A 17558-nucleotide genomic window follows, 5' to 3' on the forward strand; every position below is an offset into this window, starting at 1 on the left:
CAAGAGAGACCTGCGAACTCTCGCGAGTCACGGAAGGATTCCTTTCTCCTCTTTGCTCACCGTACTTCTTTTTATATCTCTTGCTTTGTTTTTAGTTCCCTCATTCTCTCTCTTTCCATTCCTCTCTTTTTATCCTTTTGTTTATTTTGGAAAGATTCGTTATAGACATTCGGCATTTTTCGACTGAAATGTTTTTCGACTTAATTACACATTAATACATTTTTGACATTAAATATTTTAAATTCTGCTTTCGAGAAAGAAAGAAAGATCGTACATATTTATACTTATCAACGTTATTACACATAAAATTATAAATTAGTTGCGATATAAAATTTAAACAAGTAAACTTTATCGTAAACTTTAAACTTTAAATTTAAAATTTTTATTTATTGCACATTAATTACTGCGCAAAAATTGAAATAATTCTATCAACAATTAATCAGTTGCTTTGCTGAATAATTTATTTTTTCTATTTCTCTTTAATCTAAAAAATATTTTTAATGCTGTTTGTGTACGCAATGGATTTAACATTGTTCGTATTTATACATTCTATTTGGCTTGAGAGATCTTAATGCGAGCAAAGACGCCGCAGCTTTCCGGCTAAAGGTCGGTCGGGAACTAAAACGAGTATCGAGCAACCTGTTGATTCTGGACCCTTTCACTCCCATCTTTGATTCGTGCTAGGAGGAGGCAGATGATGCTATTGATTTATCACAGTACCTATAATCCAATATCTCATAACGTGCATGTTGTTTTAGTTGAAATTATCCTTTTCAATTTTCCCAAGTCAGTCATAAAGTGAATTTTTAGTCATTATTGCTCACTAACGAGATGCTGAAACGCGGAAGTCAATTGATTCCGGTAACTTTCAGTCCGAATCTCGATAGCCGCCAGTTTCGCAATCTGGTTGAAGCAACGTTCCGCGGATCGGATCAGAATATCGGAACCGGTCGCTTTAGGACCGGGCCAGATGTGAAAACGAAACTTTCGGCGACTTACTTTCTCCTAGGCGTGCATTCTCTCCTTCTCGCCACTATTGCAGAATCGGGTGTGGATTGCCTTTGCCTTCTTGGCTCCGGTGCGTTCTTTTCAGAGGACGCACACTTCTTTTCGTGAATACGACGACTAATAATTCAATCGCTAAAAGCGGAACGCGTGAAAAGGCACGCTCCTTCTTCGTTAGCCAATTCACTTTATCTACTGTCGTTGAGATACTATAGTATCAAATCAATTAATCTCTTAGCAGCGAGGAATACGGTAATAGAGTTATTCGATATTTCTATTTAAACTGACGATGAGAATAGCGCAAAATGCGGCACAAGAAATGCTCGATTTTCTTATCTTTCATAAACTAAATTTCCGATCGAGTAATTTCTAAGTTTTTGCCATACATTAAACCTTCTGACATATTAGATATGCATCGATAAATACATATAAATTATATCAGCCTCATATTAATGTATCATCGCCTTAACGGCATGAGCGCACCGTATCAATAAGTATATTTCCCCACATTTATCGTTTTTGCTTTTGATATTCGTATAATTTAATTCGCTCAGCCTTGTGTGCATTTTTGTGTAATTCTAGTTCCAATTCAATTTTAGTAGATTAAAAATAGTATATTTTATCTTACCTAAGAATGAGCACGAGTGTCAACAATTTTTTAAGCACAGTCGTTTTAAGTTTTTTTTATTGAACGCATGCTCCACTTTTTCACTAATTAAAAATAGATTTGATCATTCAATGAAAGCTATTTTTTAATCGCTACTTTTTTGTTATTGCGTAAGTCGTGTATTTCACAACTTTCTGACATAGAAAACGACGAAGAAATTATAATACATACATTTATTCCCATATATTCACAAAGATTGTTTTACTAATTATTACCATATAAAGAAACGTGTAAAGAATGTATGCAGAGTACATACCTAACGCTTTTTTAAATTTCTTAATATCGTAAATTTAATTCAATCTTCTTTTGATGATTTTCAGGAATATAAATATAAATAATGTTGAAGTTGCAAATCTCTTAAGAAGTCTTATCTTGAATTGAAATGATCCTTGGTCATATATCGTCTCTGTAGAAAAGGTGAAAGATACTCATAATCTAATAATAATAGTATCTGTACATCAAAGCAACACATCAATTTATTTTTCTCTTTTAATAATGAATAATTACAGAGCAGTGCATTACTGTTATGCCCTGATTCATGTATCTTTTACTAACTAGATATTCTTGCTTTTATTTTAAAATACTTGACAAATTCTCGATCTACAAACGCGATGTGTGACTATTTGTAACATAAATCTCTCTATCTGTTATCAGATAAAATAATGTCAACATAATTAATCATACTTATAATGGCCTAGATATTTGTATTAATAATCATTCAAGAATTTATTTTTCTTCTCTTCATCGTTTTCTGTCGCCTTGATATGTTCGATTTGCATATCGCATTAAAACTGAAACAAAATCTGCATTAGATAACCCTTCTAAGATCATTGCGTCCAACGATGCGTTGCAACGGAATCAATCCCTATATGGTTGATCCACGAAGAGCTAGAGAACCAAGAAGTTCGCGTACAAGCGCTTGTGGTACGAATCATGAACCTGGAAGCGGCAGCGCGTTTATTAATTATTACCTTTCGGTAAATACCGTTTGCGGTACTTTCGTTCGCGACCTTTCGCACACGCGGATGCAACGTACATGACAGGGACCCGAATGGATCCTGGCGATAACTTTGCAATATTTTGCATCCGTTCGACACTACCACAAACACTCAACTGCCAACTGCACGTCTACGTAAGTCAACACGTACTCATTATCGCTCGAATTGATTGCCGGTGGAAGTGTGGCCGATACCGACGCGGGACCGACGGCCGACGGCGTCCGATGGTACTCATGCATCCCATAGTAACTTATTCCGCAATCGTTTTCCGATGTGTTCGTTTGAATCGTTTTCGCGGGTCCCCGAATATAGGAATAAAAAGATTCGACATAATAAGCAATCCTTTTCTTAAAACTATATCAAAATTTAGGACATCTGTATTTGGAATACATGCAAAAGTCCTTGTTTAACCCCTTAACTGTCGATGACGGCTATAGCCGCAAAAATAAAAGTGGCCAAGAGTGCGTATGACGTCTATAGCCGCAACGTAGAAAAAACAAAGTAAAACTTTTTGAATTTGCTTGAAACTTGTTACACGGGGGTTTTTGGGGTCGCTGATTACGAATCCGAAATCAGATGTACAAAATTCAAAATGGCGGATCCAATATGGCGGATCAAAATTACAAAAAATGGTCTGATTTTTATGAAATTTGGTACCCTTATGTTTTTTGAGTTTCTGAATCCGAATATGAAGTCAGATGTACAAAATTCAAAATGGCGGATCCAATATGGCGGATCAAAATTACAATAAATGGTCTGATTTTTATGAAATTTGGTACCCTTATGTTTTTTGGGTCTCTGAATCCGAATATGAAGTCAGATTTTCAAAATCCAATATGGCGGATCAAAATTACAATAAATGGTCTGATTTTTATGAAATTTGGTACCCTTATGTTTTTTGGGTCTCTGAATCCGAATATGACATCAAAATTAAAAAATGGCGGATGTAATATGGCGCTTTAAAATTATAAAAAATGTATTGATATTCATTAAACTTGGATTCTTTAAGTTTTTTGGTATCAGATCTTAATATAATATAAAAATTTCAAAATTTACAACTTACCTAGACTTTTGATGTCATATTCGGATTCAGAGACCCAAAAAACATAAGGGTACCAAATTTCATGAAAATCAGAACATTTCTTGTAATTTTGATCCGCCATATTGAATCTGCCATTTTAAATTTTGAAAATCTGACATCATATTCGGATTCAGAGACCCAAAAAACATAAGGGTACCAAATTTGATGAAAATCAGACCATTTTTTGTAATTTTGATCCGCCATATTGGATCCGCCATTTTGAATTTTGTAAATCTGACATCATATTCGGATTCAGAGACCCAAAAAACATAAGGGTATCAAGTTTCATAATAATTCGATAAACTTTTTTTCAACACACTTTTGGCCCAAATAGTAAAATTCTCTTAAACAGCCAATGGGTTAATTCGTTATACTTTTAAAATACGTTAAAACCGCGGCCAAGAAAGCATAATCTCGAATTTATATCTCCTATTATATTTATGCACGATGAGTGCACGAAAAAGAAGAGATATATTGAGTTTATCGGTTTCTTGTAATTAATTCGCCGCAGTCTATCTATCCAAAAGAAAACAGATTCAATTATCGCTATCAAATTTGTCAACGATTCACGCACATGGCCCGTTTAAGCAACATCTGATTATTTAAACTGCTTGATCTTTTATCATTTTATTTACTAATCCAATGAGTCCCGGCACGTGCTCACAGTACATCGTCGTCTTAGAGAAGCGCAGCAGGCACGTTGAAATTACACGCGAAGCTTTTATAATCTTTTTGACATAAATGTTCCGCGATGCCGCTAACATCTGCTTGTCAGCTGTTAATTGAACCGGGCTCGAAGCCGTCAGATCAAAAGGAGGTTTGCGCGTAAGATTCTACGTATACGACGTCGAAAGAGATCGTGCAATTGCAGAGAGAGAGAAGTCGTGGTGTATATTTAATATAATAATTTATACTGGAAGCAATTGCGATTAGCAACACAGGACAAACACTGATAACCTATTGACATAGCAGGCTTTCGTTAATTAGTAATTCATGAATAATTATATTAGCGTTAAGTAAGAACATAAATATTGCTTGTATTATTTTTCCTGTATCTATGAATATTCATTACAATGGTATTTTGATCACGGACAGATACGTAAAATATTTTATGTAATCGGGGAAAAAGTACGACAGCATGCTCAATAGCTGAATTAAGGCCGTCTTGATTAATTATATCTTTCAGTAGTCGTATCGATAATGATTTTGAAATTAATAGTACCAGAAAGATCGACAAAGAAACTCGCGAGTTCGTGCAAAACATTACTGCAAGAAAATTTCAAGATCGATCAATCACTTGAAACGAATTTAAAAATCAATTTTTTTCTCAAAAAACATGTCAAAAATATGCTACTTCAAATATCGTAGTCTGCATTTAATCCATTTTCGTTCAAAGATACCTACATTCGTTCTTCTCTCTGCACGACTCAATTATCCAATGCAGTTATCGGCAGTAATCGATGCTCAACAATCGCAGATTATTAAAATAGTTGACGCACGAAGAGGAAAGTACCGTGATCATTCTGAAAGCAATGTGATCATTCACGCAAGGATAAATCGACGGTATATATATGAGCGACAGTACATTGCGCACCGTTTTCTCCACTGATTCGAGCCAGGACGAACGCGTTGTTTACCCATGTCACCGGCACGCGTTTCACTAAAACCCATTATTATTAAATGCATCCGCGCCAGAATTCGGTCGTAATTATCGCGAGCCGAACTCCATGAGGAAAGGTACGAGTGTCATACGATGTCGACATGCGATATTAATCTTTCATAGATACGTAGGATGAACTGTCTTAAGATTACATAATCGTATATGCTCGTAAATTTTTTCGGCCGTTCCGTGAAATTGCTTCATGCGCAAAAGATAATGTATCAATCAAAAATATAAGAGAAATATCAGTAGAAGTTTTATAAAAGTTAGGACCTTTTCTAATTTTGCATTTTTAAGAATATGATATTTAACATTTTCAGCTGTTCTAGAAAATCAATTTTTTAAGCATATATTTGAAATGAAAAGTTTCTCGCGTACGAATCGAATGATTTCATCAACAATAAATATCGTACTTTAATTAGCGTGAAGTGATTTTTGCATGTCTTTACGGCACAAATCGTGTAGCAATGAAATAAAAAACAAAATTATTACTCGTCTTCGGTTGATCCTTGACACGCGAAACTTCCACGCGTCGACTGCTCTTTATCCGGAATGCACGCTATATCTCGCAGAAAATCTCGAATAAAATATAGAACCGTGCTGTCGATTGTGATTAATATAAATGTCGAATTATAGCTATAATTAAAAAAATAGGGATCAATTTAAAACAACATGTAGGTCAAAAAATTAAAAAAGATTTATTAGAGATTATATATATATATATATATATATATATATGTATTCTTATCAAAAAAGTTCAGCCGCCAAACGTTCTTTCGATTGGTACCTTAAAAGCAACGCAAACTCTATACTCGACAACTAATCAATCAACCAACAATAAAGAGATTAGAGATTACTATTGAAAGTTAGGTACTTCCATCGTACGATAGAACAGATGAGAAACAAAGATGTACATATATCATAATTATGATTGATTATATCTCAACTCGAATAGCCATGACGTGAACACGTGTTGGCAGGCTATTAAAAATGGTTGAAATCATGGCAACGACAAGTACAATAATAAAATAACAGAACGATTTGGGCGCTTGAATGCAAAATGCATTTTATTACAGAGAATGATTATTATATATTCGAGACATGTCAAATTATATTATATAAAAAATAAATATTATTAAGTAAATATCACATAATTAATGTATCAAAATTCTAAAATCACGCTTATATATTCATACAAATTTTGACAAAAAGTAAAAACGGTGGAAGAAAATCATTTCTTGTTTATTTCGGGTTTCATTGTTTAATGGTTAAAAACAATTTCGAAAAATGTTGAAGTTTTGCAAAAAAACGTCGCATATGGTTAACATTATTTGTCTCTCAAAACACGATTTGAAAATGACGTAAAGAATGAATAATATTTTATAGGTATGCATGAGATTTTTTTTCATATTCTCTGTGACTATCGTAACGTGAGTGGGTATAAAGACATGACAGGATGTGACATCACAAGGCCGGGCAACTCTTCGCATATATGCCGCTTCTCTCCCACCCTTACTGTTCGTGTTTCTCGCGAAATATCGCATATACGTCGATTGACTCTGTTGTACACCTGCATGATGATAATTTATCCGCCGTTCTAACTGCCCAAGATATCTGCTCAATCTACGAATTCTTTATTTATTCGCGGTACAATTGTACCTTTCATTTTTTGCTAAGCTTGTTTTTTGATCATCTCGACAAACCAATTTTACAAATATCGTTCTAGAGAAATAATGACTGAGTATCACGCATATGTATGATTTTCTTGGACTATGTGCTAAAATACCTAATATATTTTTATTGTGTTAACTGTCATTTTTCTAAAATGGTATATTTAAAAAATAATCGGCTATTTGTTGCTCTGCATAATCGAATTTTCTATTTTTCTACAATCTACAAAAGTATTGTAGTATATAAGAAGCGTGGACGTATAACATAACTGATAAAACGCATGCAAAAGGGAGCGACTTGTCGTATTGTCGGTTTTTTTTTGGGGGGGGGAGGACCAACACTTCGCGACGGGAATCCTTTTTGTGGACCCTTCGGTAGGGGATATGCAAAGTAAAAAAAAAATCATCGATGGTCACTTACCCTTCAGAGAGGATGTTATCATGGGGTCACCTGAAAACGATACAATTATAGTATTGCTATTTGAACGTCATGAAAATAAAAAGAGAAAAATCTCTAAGCGAATTCCGCCTCTTCCTCTCTCTCTCTTTCCCTCTTCCTCTCTCTGATTCTACGTGCATTATATACGACACATTATATACTCGCGCGTGTGTCGAAGATCACATGGCGTCCGCGGCGCAACGAATCGCATTCTCCGGAGGTGGAGGCGAAGTAAAACAAAGCCCAATAAAGCGAGGAGGAAAGAAGAGCGGACAAAAGGGTCCCTTTCTTTCACGGAGATTGCACGCATCGCGGTGCATACGAGGATGAGCGCATAGCGCGCGTGCACTCTCTCTCTCTCCCTCTCTCTCTTTCTCTACGCGTATGCGTGCAGCCTCCCACTTGCGCATTATGTGAGCCGAGAGATAGAGTATCTCTCGCTCTGCAGGAACATTTTCCAGGTTCTTTTCCGCCGCCCGGTGATCCCTGACCCCGGGGCCCTGCCCATCCAGGCCCACGCGCCCGCGGCCACTTTCCTGCTCTCGGATTCTCCGCATCGCACCGCACGGCGGATTCCGCCGACCTTAAGGTCGGTGGTGATCGCGCATCACCCCACTATTTTTCTTCAGACATTATTTATAAAACAGCGAATAGAGAATATAGATACCGACACACGGCGACAGGCACGTTCTGTCGCGCCGCCTGCACGTGCCGCAATTATATATCTATTCGCGATTATTAATTATTCATTGATGCACCATCGGTTTGCGCCGACAATCTTATACGGTATAAGCATCAACGGTAATTACAGCAAGGATGAAAACGTTTGATGCAACCGCACGACAAATAACCGGGTATAGTTATTTGTCTAAAGTGTTTTTATGCTTGTCGAAGCTATTAGATACACTTCTAATGATAAGGGGTAAATTCGTTACATTGTCACATCTCTATTATAATTGCATTTACGGTAAAATATTGTTATAAAGCTCTGGTAATTGATAATAATTTCAAGTATGATATAATAATTAGAAATATACTCAATTTCTATTTTCACCTCTGTTAATTTCATTATAATAAGATCTTTACGACAATTGAGGCTCTTCGTTAATTTAATTAACGTTTGTGCATATTTTGTTCTAATAATATTTGCTAATGATATCGGCCAATGGTAAATAATAATTAAGCTACGTACAGTTACTCAGAAAAAAAGCGCGCAGCGTGCTTTTACAGTGTTGTGATTGCGTAAGAAAATAACAGAGAAAAAGAAGCAGCTGTATATATGTGTATATTGATAATTTGAAATAAATCGGAATAATTGAAACTTTTCGTTTAAAAGGTATCAGGTCATTTGTAATAAAGTTGAATCACTAAGAACGATGTTAATTAATAAAGGTATCAACAAGTTCAACGTTAAAATAGACCTTCGTTAAGACACTGAAATACCTTGTTCAGACAAATTATATATAATTATATGTATATTTCATATATATAATTATAAAAAGGATATCTTACGATTACCATACGATTTAGTGCATTTTAAGGAGGTTCGATGGCTACAACAAAATGCAGAGTTTCATGAAATTTTAATATGTTGTTCTGGAATGCAAAATAGAATTATGTGAATTTTTTGGGAATTTTTTACCGTCCCGTTTTGAAAAAAATCTACTCCAAAAATTTAAAAAATACAATTTTTGGATTAGATTTTTTTCAAAACGGGACGGTGAAAAATTTCCAAAAAATTCACATAATTCTATTTTGCATTCCAGAACAACATATTAAAATGTCATGAAACTAACTGCATTTTTAACATAGGTTTTTATGGGAAATGTTATATTGCATATCGTAACGCTTCAGATTCAGAGCGCGGACGGAAAAGCAGATCGATCGACAAACGTAACGGAAAACCGCGGCAAGTGTCGATCATTTGTTAATAATTAATTTATGCAAGTAATGGAATATTCTATGAGAAGTTATTTTCTCCCGAAAAGTATTTTGAAAACGTAACGGTAATCAGCTGGCGCGCGACCTTGATGTTTGTTTTTTGTGCCACGTACGACGCGGCGAAATGTATATACGCAAGGCCACGCGGCGCGGCGCTATCATTCGTGCATTGACACTCGAACGAGCAAGTAGTAGCCCGAGTCATTTCGTTATTACATTACTCGTTATTACTACTTCTCGAAACAAAATCATACTCTATGAACATTTAGCGATTAATTAATTACTGTAAAAAACTGTAATACTGTGAACATATCGAAGCACTAGCTATTATTAGGGCGACTGTATCTCGCAGTTTTTTTTATTATTCTTATATTACGATATTTACGGATGAACAATGATTTATCTAATGATACTTGGATTACGATATACATATACATCGTGTCGCGAGCTTTGAGTATTTCGCGTATATAATGTAAATTGCTTATCACTCGCCTAAAACATCGTGTGGATATAAGTCTCGATTTTCAAACAGTTTATCATATTTTAATCGCCTCTTAACTCGATTTTATTTGTTGCACCGTATCGGTGTCAAAATAAACTCCCTTAGAGACTCGCATACATAAGTACGGGATTTTTGAGTTACTCAGCGCAATAAAGAGTATAGGCGTCGCGTGTAATTAACGTCGCGGAAGTTTAAAATTGACGCGCGATCGTCTGTAATTAGTGTATGTTCGCGATTAACCGTATCTCGCGAGTGTTGTGCAACCAAAGGAACTGACGATGAGAGGAGGAGGAGGAGGAGGAGGAGATCTGGAAGGCATCGAGTGACAGCGGAGCACCGTAGGGTGAGTACTTATTCTTTACTTTCACTTACTTTCTTATTTTTTTCTTACGATTTAACATCTCATGAATTTGTTGCTATATCTACCCGGAATTATAAATCGTATAAATTGGTGCAAGAAAACAATATATTTGTTTTTCAATTTAATTATGTCACAAGTATATGAATAAAAGAAAGGAAATATTTTACTGCAGTTATATAGCATAGCTAGTAAGTTATTTAATAAAACATGTGCTAATGTGATTACTGATATCTTATAACGCGCTAATTTTATCTTAATTTTGCAGTATATACGCGTTATATATATACAATATATATACGCACTAATACTACTTTGATGGTTTATAATTCAGAAACTTTTGATCTCGATTTCCGACTCTAATTAATCTTCAGAATACGCTATTAAAATCTTGTACGATATTATGGGGCCTGTCACGTATAATCTTTCATATAGATATATATAATTTTATGTTTTTAATATAATTAAATAATACATATAAGCATAAGCGAACTGTCTATTAAGAAATATTGCGTTTCCTTTCTCACTAAATTACAATCAGAAATTAAATTTTGAAAAATAATACTGGACATACGATGTCAGATTTTTGTAGAGTAAATTGAGAACAATTCGCGCACTAAATAATTCTGAACAAAATTAAACGATGGCACAAGCGTGATCTTTGTTTAGCTCGTTGATTTTTCCGCTCGCCTATGGCCTATGGTATCACCGCGATATCTAAGGTGCGTTTCCGCGCTCAAGGACGTTGTCCAAGACGTTCCATCTCGCTGCAACAGATAATGCAACGTTTCAGGATAACCAGCGGCCGCTGTTTATTTCTAACCGAGCTAGCTGGCGCGCAGGATACGCAAGTCGTCGTAGTAATCGCTTTCCTTCTCCTCCTCCGTTTTAGCCTCCTGACTCTTCTACCCTCGCCGCTTCCACCATTTCTCGCGACGTCGTTACGCCCCTCGTCGTCGTCTCGTTCGTCTCTCTTAGTCCGCCTCTTTTCCGCAAACCTTCGATTCGATCTTTTTCCATATAACAAGATAGAAACGGCCACAATGACCACGACAGAAAATCTCGCGATTTTTCATCGATGCATATACTTATGGATGAGAAGAAAAAACGACGAAATTGCGCTTATTAAGAATCTAACCAGCAATCCGCAAGTAATTCCGTTCTGATTAGTGTTTGCAGGAAGGAAGTATAATTACGGCGATAATGATCTTTTTTATTGTTTTTTTATACCGGTTATTAGAATTAGTAATCCAGAAGTATATATATTCTCGCGAATACGTTTCGTTTGTTGTTGGATAAAGCAAGATTTTTTAAATTGAGATTCATCTCTTTTAAGACAAAGGATTAGGAGGCAGAAAATCTGTTAAATCTTCATTAACTTTAATTATAATGTTCGAGAATAGCTTTTAGTTATTTATGATGGGTTATGTACGAATAAATGCATTTTGATACACATATCCCACATCGGAGCTTTTTTTCTCAACGTTTGTAATATTTTCCTTCCTAAATTTCTTTTCGTTTCTACATCGAAACTTGTCATATGTTTTGCTCTCTCTCTCTCTCCTCTCTCTCTCTCTCTCTCTTTAAATATTTCTATTATATCAATAATTATCTTTGCAACTAACGCTTCTTTTAGAGATGAAAACTTTGCACTTTTCTTGCGCATGTATACATCGGCTGAATCTCATTGACTTATCGATTCTCTCGACTCTGAAAAATCCGTGGTGTATGAATAAAGTACGGATGCCTAACACGCCGTAAGATAATTAATTGTGTAAACTAGAATATTGCGCTTTTACGAACAAGTCCTTTCCTCGGTACTTGTCACGTATGTGTCCGCCCAATCCCTGTACCACGTACTCGTTATGCCTACGTACATACAAAGTGCATGACAGCGGAGAAACAATAATAAGTCATACGCTCATACGCGCAGTTTACGCGATGCCGCGTTGTGCGAGAAGTTACCGTAATTGCGTTCTGACGGCAGATAGATTTACGTTACCGCGTCTCCTCCAATGTCGTCTCGGTAATCAAGCGATCACCATATAATTCATCGTGCATTGCGAGCTCCTCGTGCAGTAGCATTTTCATTCCGTTTACTTTCTTGACGGTGACCGTCGTTAGCTATTCATCATTAATCATTTACTTTTAAACGCATCTGATTCTTAATATTAAAAGATTAAAGGCGAGAATTTACAAATTTAAAATTACCGAGAAAATAAAACAAAAATACAATTTTAAGATTTTGGAATTGGTATTGATCTAATCACTATAGTCTTTTATTCATTATTCTATACATGATTTATAACTTCATAAAAATAGAATATATGGTCTAATGTTTTTTACGTCCCATTAGATTTAATAAATTCTATACTGTATAATCAAGATATACTAGATGCAATTAAGTCGATAAATTCGTATTAATTTTAATTTTTTGAAAGAGCGTATGTGTACGTGAAAGTGTAAAGCAAAACGTAATACACAACCGCGGAAGAAATTTTACGATGACGTTGATCGCGATCCATTTGTGAAAGATAGGGTTATTCTCTCGTGCATCTCAAAACCGATCGGACAAGACGCAATTTGAATAACGGAGTAATATAAAAGTATGTGCGAAAGAACGACATGGCGAAAAGAATCCCTGTCGATGGAAATCGCGCGCGATTAGATACAGTTTCCGTGTTACGTCGCTCCGCGTGATGGACGTTGCTGTTTATTTCGATATCGGGATTACCTCGAATTTCCATGAGAGAGAAAATAATGCCACAATGTTATTGTGCCCGTAACGGCTATTTCCATTTGCAGTAGCTTTTCTCGGATAAACACGGCGGTAGTCGTCTCGATACATACATACATTCTAGAAATTTTTCTCCGGAGATAAACTCGGGCAAATAATACAATTCCTATGTGATTGGATTTGAAAACAAATAAATTCGAAAGACCGCAGAAGCAGTAATATATGAGTATCTATACGGTAATAAAATATAACTTAAATTAACAAAACTCGATTGTCTCAAGAGGTAGCGCAGAATAATTTTATTTACATTTTTCAATTCTTTTTGTATACATGTGTACACTTTTTGTAAATTGTATACATTTTTAGAACATCTCCGCATTGGAGATTTTATAAATTATTAGCTTCAGGCCGCGACAAGTACTTATCCGCTCCTGAATCAAATAGATTAAACACATCGTAAAAGACACGAAAGAAGTTTATGTTTCATTAGGTAGGCGGTAAATGGATTAATAATTTATATGAGAGTGTCATGAATAAATAATACGTTCATCTAACAATAAGTACGAAAAGTGTGAGCGCGCTGCATGACGGAAAATACTAACAAAGGAGTATAATTACAGTGTGTGTATGTGCAATTTTAATGATGTCACTGGAATGCGTCATCTCTACAAAGAATCACATTATAATGCTGTTATTCACAGCTAAGATTCTATTCTGTTAATCATATTAAACTTTGCATTATAATTTATCAATTTCCTATTTCTCACAATTTATGTTACAAGCACAAGCGTTGATATATTTGAAGCTAAAAGTTTAATTAAAACAATTAAATATTTGTACTGCTACACATAATTATTTCATAAATGTACGTTTGATAGTTGGACACAAAATTAATAAGTGAAAAAGGAACGATATAGGCTTTGAAAATATCTACTTCACTGAGTCTCTATCTCAATAAGTCAATTTATTTCTCTAATACATCTTTTGGTTAAACAAATCCGCATCGCGAGGCGGTACAGCCGTTTAGATGGAAGCAACAGATTCCCATGAATAATTCAGTGGACTATTTACCGATGGTTGCGTGGGCAACTTCTCTTTCTTCTTGCCTTTTTGCGAGAGCTTTCGTGGAGTGGTAAATCCCTTTCGTCGTGAAACGCATTACGCAAACGTGTGTCCGGAAAAATTGGTTCGGCATGTTCGCCATTCCGACGCCGCTGTCATGCGGCGACGGAAACGTCTAATTCGCGAATTTGTCATTTACGATTTATTAACGAAGACGTAAAGGATTTACAGAGGTGACACGAAATTGGATTTTTTTCCATCTTAATATCTTTTTACTATTTTATAAGCAGTAAAACTATCGTATTGTTGCGAAGTATATAACTCGTGCAACTGCATAAATAGTCCTACATAAATATTGCTCCTTTTGCGTTTATTGTAGAAGTTAATTGGTAAAATTCACACATGCACGTCTTATGTCGCGTGATACGTTTTCCCCGCTCGCAGCTATAAGGCTTTCATTATTATAATCGCTCGCTATCGTCTTTAGAAAATTGGATCATCTTGAGTAACACCCATCGATAGGAAGTCAGCGTAAGGGTGCAAGTGCGCGAGATGTCGGTAGTAGCGACGAGTAAATATTATTTTCGATTAAGTCTCTTTCATTGTGGCAGCATAAACCATAGAATCTTTCTTTGCCTTCATTCTTCGTATTATCGACAAAAGACGGGTATCATAAAACTCGCAACGAAGAAACGCGAACCTCTTGGGTATAGCATCGAAATCTACAAAGTCTATAAGAAGTCTATAAAAGGATGATATTATAATCGAGATGATATTTAGGATATGCGTGGAGCAGGCCACCTCGAAACCGATGAGGTATATTAATCCTTTCGATAAGATTGATCCATTTAGTGATTGACGTATCGCGTGACGATCAAACCGGAGTACTTACATAATTTCGGAAATTCTTCCCAAAGGAGAGGTATTTGGAATACCCAGGAGAAGAAGAGAAGAACGGAGAAAATTTTTGTAAAAATGTAATCAAGTTCCGCGTCTTAGTATCAAATCGTTGTCTCATAGCAAGACAATTTATAAAATTGCCTCGTTTTTTTTTTTTTATTACGAAATGGATCGATATTATCAAAATTAATGCGTTGCACGCGAATTGGATACCTGGTCCGTCATAAGGAACGGCTTTCCTGAGCCCGCCCTGTGCTCTAATAGGGTGAAGGTGCTGCTGTTGGTCCAGAGGCGGCGGCTGGGTGTTTTGCAGCTGCAGATGATGCTGCTGGGAGGATGGGTAGTGGGTGGAAGCATTTGTCGTAGCGGAGGCGCTTCCCGGTAGCTGCTGATACTGGCTACCCTGATACTGACGGGGATGATGCAGGTGGTGGTGGTGGGGGTGCGGATGCGAGTACGGCGTGCACCAAGTGTAACATTGCTGCCAAGAGGCGGTCGCGTCTGCACCGGCCATCCCCTCACCATCCTCGTTCCCCATTCGCGTCCAGCCGCAGGAATCCATTCTGGATTCGATAGTACCTTTTTTTCTTATCGGATGTGCTGTATGGTATATTAGGTCTGAATAGTTTTCGCACAATCACTCGCTATTCAAAGCAGAATCGACATCATGCCAGACTTTGACTTGCGTTCAATAATTCGCTATCGTTTCGTCAAATTCCACCAAATTGATCACCAAATTGATTCCATTAATTTCGCTTGTTATTTACTCACTTTCCGACATAATGGAATAACTTTTTTATCGATTAAGTAAAGTATATTTACCTTTAATTGTTATTTATTTATTTCGTTTTGCAATTGATATTGCAAAGTTGATATTAATTTTCAGTGAGCTCGCATTGCGAAATAATTCGTTGATGATTTAATAACGATTTGCTTTTGTCGTTCCAATCGTTTGTCACGATATATTTATAATTTTCTAAATTTTCCACAAATTAGCATCATATTTGTTTTGTCCAATTTTTCGCATTTCGCAGATTGCCATTGAATTGTCTACAAATCCTGCAGACGATACACAGAATTTAACGGATTGAAAGTACTCCTTCGTGTAAATAGTCATACAAATGTACTCTCCGTAATATTTCATCCGACCTCGTGAACAATAGCAGAGTATAAATAGGTTAAATTGAATATAATAATCCCTCTAAAACTTTTTGTCAACTTGAATACATGAAAAGGAGAGCAAAACATTATATTTGCATAGTTTTTCTCTTCGTGTAGAATCCATACCATCAGTAACTTTTTATTATTCCTTTCACACACTAATTTCGTAAAAATATTCGAAAAGAAAAAAATAGACAAAGTAAAAATAATCAATGGAGATATATTATAGACCTTTGTTTTTAAATGACATGTGCTCACATTTATTATATAAATAATATGTAAATAATATAATTCGAAATTTTTTCAAAATTGATTATGTCACTCGAAGCATATAAAGCGAAAGTGTGAAAGTATTTCATGACACGCCAATCGCTAATCTCTTTCTTAAATATGGTAGTAGTTACGTCATAGCGATGAAAGCAAGCGAGATAAAACATATCAAATATACATATCTTTGATTTCTTTTACGTTAATCAAGTCAATGGAAATTATGAGTGTTTAGCTATCAAGAACGCCGTAATAGTGTATCACACGAAACTATATGAGTTTTGCATTAACATTTCGCATACATTTCATACGTCACGTAAAAAATAAGCGAAACTCCACATCTCGTCAAGATGAGGAAATGTAGACATTTATTTTCTTTTATGCTATTGCGCGATTAAGACGGCGAATGTATTACGGGCGAGTGCAGCGTAAAATGAGGAAAATCATGATGAGACGAGGGAATAAGAGTTACGCTCCACCGTGATTGTCGATTATCTCCACGAAAAGAGAAGCCTCCGCTACGATCGATCTCGCGTTTTACGATCCACAACCGTGGATTAAACTCGTCGCGTTGCTGCGCGAATTCGGTCAGCTTCCTCGAAGTGCCTGAATCTATCGATTGTCACTCTCGCGTCACGGCCCGAATCGGTGCGATCGCAATCGCGACCTCGAAGAAAAGAATTGCAGGTAGATTTACGCGCACGGATGCATCCGGTCGTTTTAGTCCGCGGAGAGGAAAGACTCGCAGCGCGTCGTCGCGATGATCGTCGATGCAATTTCGTACGCACGCAACCCGAAGAGACTCGGGTGATGACTGAGACGAGCGGAAGCTTTTCCTCCACCTCGAAACGAAAGAGGGTTGAGGGCACGAGGCGCGTCGGCGGCCAATGTCGGGGGATGTGCCCGGGTCCACGTGCATCGGCAGGCACGTTTCCCAGTCACGTGTTCGCCCACAACCCCACTCGAGTATTTCTGGAAAGAGCACTGCGACGTTAATTTCCAAGCCGACAAATGAATACAGGTGAACGGTAAACGTACCCAAAATAAGGGTTTGTTTTCCCTTCGACACGAATATAGTGCTCGTTTAAAATTATAATCGCGCGGTGGACG

General features: G+C 36.4%; 2 protein-coding genes across 9 annotated transcripts in view; one reads left to right on the forward strand and one right to left on the reverse strand.

The window, feature by feature from the left end:
* LOC143899154 (uncharacterized) overlaps nucleotides 1-17558 on the forward strand; it is a 146122-nt gene that overhangs the window by 37867 nt on the left and 90697 nt on the right. The gene's annotated exons all lie outside the window — the stretch shown is intronic.
* The window catches only part of LOC143899034 (thyrotroph embryonic factor), a 70216-nt gene that overhangs the window by 31244 nt on the left and 21414 nt on the right, over nucleotides 1-17558 (reverse strand). For 2 of the 8 annotated variants that reach the window (XM_077409025.1, XM_077409041.1), the window contains exon 2: nucleotides 7503-7532. The exons of 1 other annotated variant lie outside the window; for it this stretch is intronic. In XM_077409025.1, coding sequence (XP_077265151.1) covers nucleotides 7503-7532 — 30 coding nt within the window. Of the gene's footprint in view, nucleotides 1-7502; nucleotides 7533-15233; nucleotides 17421-17558 lie in introns of those variants that run through there. 5 more of the 8 variants (XM_077408978.1, XM_077409049.1, XM_077408986.1 and 2 more) reach the window with 5 other exon arrangements.

This window comes from Temnothorax americanus, unplaced genomic scaffold, assembly GCF_048541705.1.
Source record: "Temnothorax americanus isolate GAGA-0224 unplaced genomic scaffold, ASM4854170v1 Scaffold10, whole genome shotgun sequence".
Lineage (NCBI taxonomy): Eukaryota > Metazoa > Arthropoda > Insecta > Hymenoptera > Formicidae > Temnothorax > Temnothorax americanus.